Below are 7,230 nucleotides of genomic sequence, written 5' to 3'. Positions count from 1 at the left end.
TAAATGAAGAAAGTAATTGATGATTATTGTCCTTGAAATTTTTTTTTTTAAAATATAATGTGAAATAAATAATTTAACATTAGATTGGTTTGAAAAGTAAATATAAAATAAAATAAAAAAGTAATTCCTATATTAAAATAAATACAAATTTTTGCAGCAGCTGAAGTGAATGCTAGCTAATAAAATTATAAAAAGTTAGTAACAACAGTAAAGCAACAAGTGTCAAGCAATATTTGGTGAGCAGTGGGCAACCTTTTCATAGGGTTGGGCTAACCCATAACAAAGTGCCACGAGTCCTATTGTAGTGAATTGCCAGACCCTGCATGGTGCATACGAGAAAGAAACTCAAGTCTCTCTCTCTCTCTCTCTCTCTCTGACCAATCCATTTTGCAAAGCTAAGAATGTTTCCAAGTGAATGGCTGTCCTTTTTACACACCACACTCCCTAAAAACCACACCAACTCTCTTTTTATTATAACTTCTCTCTCTCTCTCTCTCTCTCAAAATGGCAACCCTGCATTCTCTTGCTTTGGCCTCTCCAGTCTCACACCATTTGCTGCAGCCACGCTCGTCCTCAGGTAGTCCTCTTCTTTCTCTCTTCAGAAATTTGTAACATTTTCTTTCTTGCTAGTTCGTGTCAACTGAAAAGTAAGTGATTCTCACTTTTCAGCAAGTGGGTTTTATCAATGCTGGATTGTATGTTGCTTCTCTACTTAAAATTTTGCATTTTTATGCTATTTTCCTCATTTTTGTCGGAGGGATGGTGGAAACCATAGGTGAAAGGATATTTATATGTGAAATGGGTATATGGGTTTACTTGAAATTATTCAAGAATTTGATAGTATATAATTGTAGAAGAATGTAATATGGAAAATTAATGGTTTATGTAACATGGGGTCCTTATGATTTTGAAAACTGTTTATTAAGAAATGTTAGGAAGATGGTTGAACATCAGTTTGAGTGTGGAAATTGTGAATTTCTGGAACATTTTAGATCGGTAGATTAGTGAATTCTGTTTCTGTGAAAAACAGTTACCATTTCTAAAGACCAAATCAGGGAGAAGGAACAAGAATAATGCTGGATATGAGGTGGGATATATAATTGTTGTTGTTCTCTCCCTCTCATTCTTCTCCTTCTGTGAGAGGAAGTAAGGACTTCCACTATTCCTACATAAGACTTCTTTCTTTGACAAAATTTTTCTCATAGGCTTGGTAGAGAGTTCTGGATTCCTGAAACTACATTAGACAATGGGAGTAATATGAAATTTCAAATGGGAAAATATCCAAATGAGTTTATGATTTTGGATTGCTAATACAATTTGAAAATAAGATGGTACTTTCTTTCTCCTTTTTTTTTTGAATTATACCAACCTCCCTTACGGTTTATTGAAAAAACACTCCCCCCCCCCCCCCCCACCCCCAAAAAAAACTTTTCATGAAATGACACTCTACCCCTTGAGGTTTATATAAATGAAACAATTATTTTTTCATTACTAGAATATTCTCTATTTTTTTTTAAAATAAAAATATCCTATTAATTTATACATACCCAATAGAGGGGATGTTATTCATCCACAAACCTCAAGAAAGGGAGTGTTGTTTTCTCCATAATTTTGGTAATGATTTTTTTTTTTTTTTAAAATGACATAGCTTGGTGAGAATGTATATATATATATATATATATATAAATGGAACATTTTGTGAGTGAAACCACAATTTGAAAGGGCATGGACTTATTTGTTGCATTTATGAAAACCACTAAAGGGCAACGGGAGTTGTCATTTGTATGAATGTTTGGGGGAAGTGTCATTTCAATAAACTCAAGGGAGGGTAATGTAATTTTACCATTTTTTAGTGGGGAGGGGGGGGGGGGGGTGGGGTGGAGAGTATGGAAATTATATTAAAGAGGAGTAGAAAGGACAATATTTGTTCTCCAAAATTATCAGTAGCATTTTGCAATGCTGAACAGTCGGAATTTAGTTCTCATACTCTCCCTTCTTTCCAAGACAAATCTTCCAAATGAAATGTAGCAAGGACAATATGCGTTCTCCATAAATCGGTAGCATTTTGCAATGCCAAACAGTTGGAATTTTGTTCTCATACTCTCCCTTCTTTCCAAGACAAATTGAAAAACATGACATATCATTTCATTTGGAAGATTTTTGCATTTAACAGGCTTGCAAATTTCACGGTAATATTTGTTCTAAAGATTTTTGGTGATTTGTATTTGTCTTAGTATACATGGAATGCACACATCACATAAATGTCTGGCTCTATATGTTGAGGTATCTATGAAAAAATACTTTGTAATCAACTTAACATTAAAATAACTATTACATGCAAAAGAAGAATGGACCTCTCTCATGGTAAGGACAAATCCAAGGAATGAAGCTAGGACTAGGACATAAAAGTTTCAAAGGGGATTTAGGACCCTTCTATCAAACATTTTCAATATATGTAATTGATTGTGTCACGGTAATATGGTTGATCAGCCTTATTGGGGAGCATCATTTACACCCAAATTTCATGTTTAACAATGAGCATTATTGTAATGTCTCTTTGCCAGATCACTCTTTTGGCACAAATGCTGAGTAGGTTATGAAAATGTTTCAATTGAGAGATTCAGAGATATCATTAAAATGCTAGCATATATGAAATAATAGAGACGGCTATCCATGAATGGTAAATTCCATACATGTTTGTTCTATTTTTAGGCATAGTATCTTGGGCTGCTGTCCATAGAAGTGCAAAGTCATTATTCAATGGCCTACCTCTTCACTTGCCTCGTCTGAGGGTAGCTCCACTAAGACAGAACTCCCATGGATCCATTATAATGATGGTCAAACCAACAATTCAGTTCATCCAAGGAACTGATGAACAGACAGTACCAGATGTGAGGCTAACCAAGTCTAGAGATGGCACAAATGGTATGGCTATCTTCAGGTTTGATCAGCCCTCAGTTTTTGATTCATCTGGTGAAGTTGGTGATATCACTGGTTTTTACATGATTGATGAGGAAGGGGTTCTTCAGTCAGTTGATGTAAATGCCAAATTTGTCAACGGAAGGCCTGCAGGAATTGAAGCTAAGTATGTGATGCGGACTCCTCGAGATTGGGACAGATTCATGAGATTCATGGAGAGATACTCCAATGCGAATGGCTTGCAATTCATAAAAAAATGAGTCAATATTTGTCTCTCTTGTTTTGCTCTTTCATCTGTCATGTTGGATTTTTGTAATTTAGTCAAGTGAAACTTTGGAAGACTTGGTACATGTGAATATGAACATACCACATGCTCCTTCTCATTCAATGAATTTGGCAATGTTTAATTCATTTATTGCTTCTTATACATGGGTTGGATATAGCTCATGTTTCAAATTTAAGTAATCTGTTATAGCCTTTTATGTCAATGAAAAGGTAGTTGTAAACCCTGTGTAGCTTGTTTAATGTGCTGCAGATTAAGCAACTGAATCAAAAAATTTATTGACAATCATCTTATACCTTCCAAATGCATCCCTGATGCTCAATATGTCAGCTTATATTTATATATATTGTCATCTTTTATATTATTATTATTATTATTTTTGTGTGTGTATGTGATGGAAAACAAAGATGATAGGAATAAATACATTTTAATTTTGCAGATTTCTGCAAGTTTATATCTGCCTCTTTGCTTAACTAGGAGAGAGGACAATAATCAGAATAAAGAGATAATTAAAGTGAAAGCATTCAAGTTCCAAACAATCTGTAGATTTTCAGAAGACTAGAAGTTTACATAATTAATTTATCTTTCCTTTTTGGGATGACAAAAAGGCATTTTCGATATTCTGAAAATTTCTACTCCAACTCAGAATACAATTCCAACAGCAAGTCTCTATGGTTCTGAGTAATAACAATATGTTATTCAACCTAAATGATCATAGCTATTGTAATCTACTAGTACTCCTTACCCTTCCATGTGACTGAAATGGGGCTTCTAACCCTATAAAAACTGTTGTTATGGTGCACCCATTTCAAATCCCCCTGTGCAAATCTCGTTGTCTCTGTTCCTGTGTTCTTCCGTGATATAAACCATACTTTATAACTCAGACTTTGGTTTATGTGTTTGAAAATAAGCCGATGAGGTTTAACCCTCACTTTTACACCCTCAGGTGCTGTCACTTCCAATGAGTAAATTGAATTAGGACTTCCCACGTTAGTTAGTCGCCTTTGGATCATCTTAATTCTCATTCCATGCTTAAATGTCACAGAAATTGAGGGGTAATTAAGGCTAAAACCTCTGTTCATCAGCAAAACTTCATGGCAGCTGACATTCCTGTGAGTGATGGAGAATATTTCTGTTGTTCTGTATCCAAGTGTGCATAGATGAGTGATATACTCATCTGGCCTGATATCATAGATTAACCCTGGATCAATGGCCTTTCCAGGGTTCACATGTCCAGCTCCAATAGCAAAAACTCCGGCTGGTATGTCCCCATCCATGATTGGTTTTCCTGAATGGTCAGTTATATCAGCAGTTGTCATAAGTGCTGATTTAATGGCAGCAGGGGTCCATTTGGGGTGAACTGAGTGGATAAGAGCAGCAATTCCACTGACATGGGGACAAGCCATTGAAGTCCCAGACATGACGGTGAAATTCACTCTTCTAGAATCCTCTGGAAGGCCAGTAGGACCTAAGTTTTGAGGCCAAGCAGCAATAATGTTGACCCCGGGAGCAATCACATCTGGTTTGAGGATCGAAGGGTTAGTAAAACTTGGCCCTCTTGATGAAAACTGAGCTACTGCTGGACCTCTTGATTTGCCTATCTCAGTTCCCTCAAATTCTATCCGAGCCATAGGCTTCATTGTAGAGTTTATGTATGCCTTCAAGCGAACTGATTCATCAAAACCGACTGATGTTGCAGGCAGAACATGGACATCAACTGAATCCTCCTCCAGGTTTATTGCTGTATTTGCCAATATCATTGCAGCACCACCAGCTTCCTTCACAACTTGTCCTTTCTCTGCTCTTCCATTGGCACCCCGGTCACATATTACCAATTTACCGCGAACTTTGTCTCTTGGGAGAGACCTTTTGAAGCAAAACTCACTTCCCCTGTCCCCACCAGTCACATAAACCAGTTCAAGGTCTCTTCCAGTTGTCTTGAAATGGTTCCCAGGGTACATGGATTCCCCATAGAGGGTTTGTCCATTACCCATTCGAACTATAGCTGGAAATCTCCGGTCAAGCGTGCTTGCACCAATGGTAGAAATCCAAGGAGCTTCATTGGAAACTGAGCTTTCAACTGGACCGTTGTTTCCTGCTGCACATATAACTGATATTCCATGCTCCATTGCTCGAAAACTGCCAATTGCAATGCTATCCTCATAAATTGGCAGTGGGAAGCCACCTAGAGAGAGGGAGAGGATGTCAACTCCATCGCGAATTGCAGCATCCATTGCAGCCATTATATCAGAGCTATAGCAGCCAGTGTACCAGCAAACTTTATACATGGCAATGTGGGCACCGGGAGCCATTCCTCGAGCCACACCAGCTCCATTACCAAACACACTTGCCATTGGAACTGAAGTTCCCCCAGCTGTTGATGATGTGTGAGTTCCATGCCCATGGGAATCCCTTGGGGACACATATTCCTCAACAATATTTGGTACTGATGACTTGGAAGCCACTCGGTGACCCTCAGTAAAGAACCTTGCACCAATGAGTTTCCGGTTACAATTTGAGGAACTGAAGCTTTGCCCTTCTTGACAAATGCCTCTCCATTTCTTGGGAACTGGAGGCATTCCATGATCAACAAAGCTTGGACTCTCGGGCCAAACTCCAGTGTCAAGGACCCCAATTATTGTTCCACGACCAAATCCAGACTTATACCAAGCACCTCCTCTTGCGGGGTTTAGGCCTAAGAATTTGTAAGAATAGGTAGTGTGAATCTGGAGCCGCCGGTCAGGTCTTATTGCAATAACATCAGGCAAATTTTTCAGGGACTTGACCTCGGCCTCAGATAGCTGAGCTGCAAAACCTTCCATGGCTGTATGGTACGAATAAAGAAGGCGAAGTGAAGGGTCTTCTTGTGAAGCAACAGTTCGTTCAAGAAATGAGAGATGCCAGTGAAGCTTGGAAGTGAACAAAGAGCTGGTCATACCATTTGGGTGGAGGTGAACTATGTAGGTTTGGAGAGTGTTAGCATTGAGGCAAACTAGGCAGACAAAAAGGGTGGAGAAGAATAGCTGAGTTACGGTTATGAATTCCATAGTAAGAGATAAGTAAGACAAAGACAAAGGTGGTTGGAGTTTGGTGAAGGATTTTGTGGAAGAATTGTGAGGTATTTGAAGGAGAAGAAGAAGAAGGAGAGAATTCAAAACTGGGTTTGAGTTTGAGAGGCATTTCTGAGTTCCGAGTGTGAAATATGAAACTCGTGAAACTGAAGAGCTCTCCATCACGAGGATCCTTTGTTAAGAGACAGACAGTGAGGCTCTCTGTGTGGTTAATTGGGGGAGCTAAAACTAATAGAACATCTTGCTCTTGCTCTTGCTCTAAGAAGCTTCACGAGATGTTTTGGTTAGATTTAATACATTTAATATAGTATAAATCCGTTAGATTCAAATTCTGTCGATCTTTGTTGGCTGTTTTTGGAATTTTTTTAAGATGAGTTTTCTTTTTCCTGATAAAATGTACTAAGAAAGAGAGAATTTAGTATAATGTTTGCATTCAATAAATGCATGGTTCTGAGTGCGTGCATTTATACACACGCTCTAAGTTTGCTTCTTTACTTCCCTTTCTTCGTGCGGCACTGCTTGCCTTTAGTTTAGTCTTCACTCCACACCGTTTATTGAACCCCTTAATAATCTCAATTCTCAAGCTCCCCTGCAATCTGCTAGAGCCTAAAAGTATTACAAATTTTACTGTATAGAACTTACAAACTGATGTGTTATTGATTACACCAAAATAATAATAATAATAATAATAATATTTATTTATTAAATAGTTGAAGCCTATCAATTATACTCATTATCATATCAGTTTATAAGTTTTATGTGGTAAAATTTGTATTTTTTTTTTTTTTACCACTTTGTGCTCTCTGTCTCTAATAAGAAATCAAAATGTGGGACTAAACTTAGGTACAATTCCTTATGTACAATATATTAAGTTCCTAACAAATTATAACACATGGTGTGTTGACTAATGAAGCAAACCCAATTTTTTCTTTTCCAAGAAAACTTAAATGCAATGTA

General features: G+C 37.5%; 2 protein-coding genes across 2 annotated transcripts; one reads left to right on the top strand and one right to left on the bottom strand.

Annotated features, from left to right (window-relative positions):
• The first annotated feature begins 419 nt into the window (after nucleotides 1-419).
• Nucleotides 420-3,330, top strand: LOC112012355 (photosystem II reaction center PSB28 protein, chloroplastic). Its single transcript, XM_024044748.2, has 2 exons — nucleotides 420-577; nucleotides 2,713-3,330. Exons 1-2 carry the CDS (start codon nucleotides 505-507, stop codon nucleotides 3,177-3,179), a joined length of 540 nt encoding a protein of 179 aa, XP_023900516.2. The 5' UTR covers nucleotides 420-504; the 3' UTR covers nucleotides 3,180-3,330.
• A 513-nt stretch (nucleotides 3,331-3,843) lies between these two features.
• LOC136062402 (subtilisin-like protease SBT1.2) lies at nucleotides 3,844-6,388 on the bottom strand. Its single transcript, XM_065761403.1, has one exon. It carries the CDS (start codon nucleotides 6,247-6,249, stop codon nucleotides 3,934-3,936), a length of 2,316 nt encoding a protein of 771 aa, XP_065617475.1. The 5' UTR covers nucleotides 6,250-6,388; the 3' UTR covers nucleotides 3,844-3,933.
• Between the last annotated feature and the right edge of the window lie 842 nt (nucleotides 6,389-7,230).

The sequence above is a fragment of the Quercus suber genome, unplaced genomic scaffold (assembly GCF_002906115.3).
Source record: "Quercus suber isolate HL8 unplaced genomic scaffold, Cork oak 2.0 scaffold_410, whole genome shotgun sequence".
Lineage (NCBI taxonomy): Eukaryota > Viridiplantae > Streptophyta > Magnoliopsida > Fagales > Fagaceae > Quercus > Quercus suber.
This window is presented reverse-complemented; position numbering and strand designations above follow the sequence as displayed.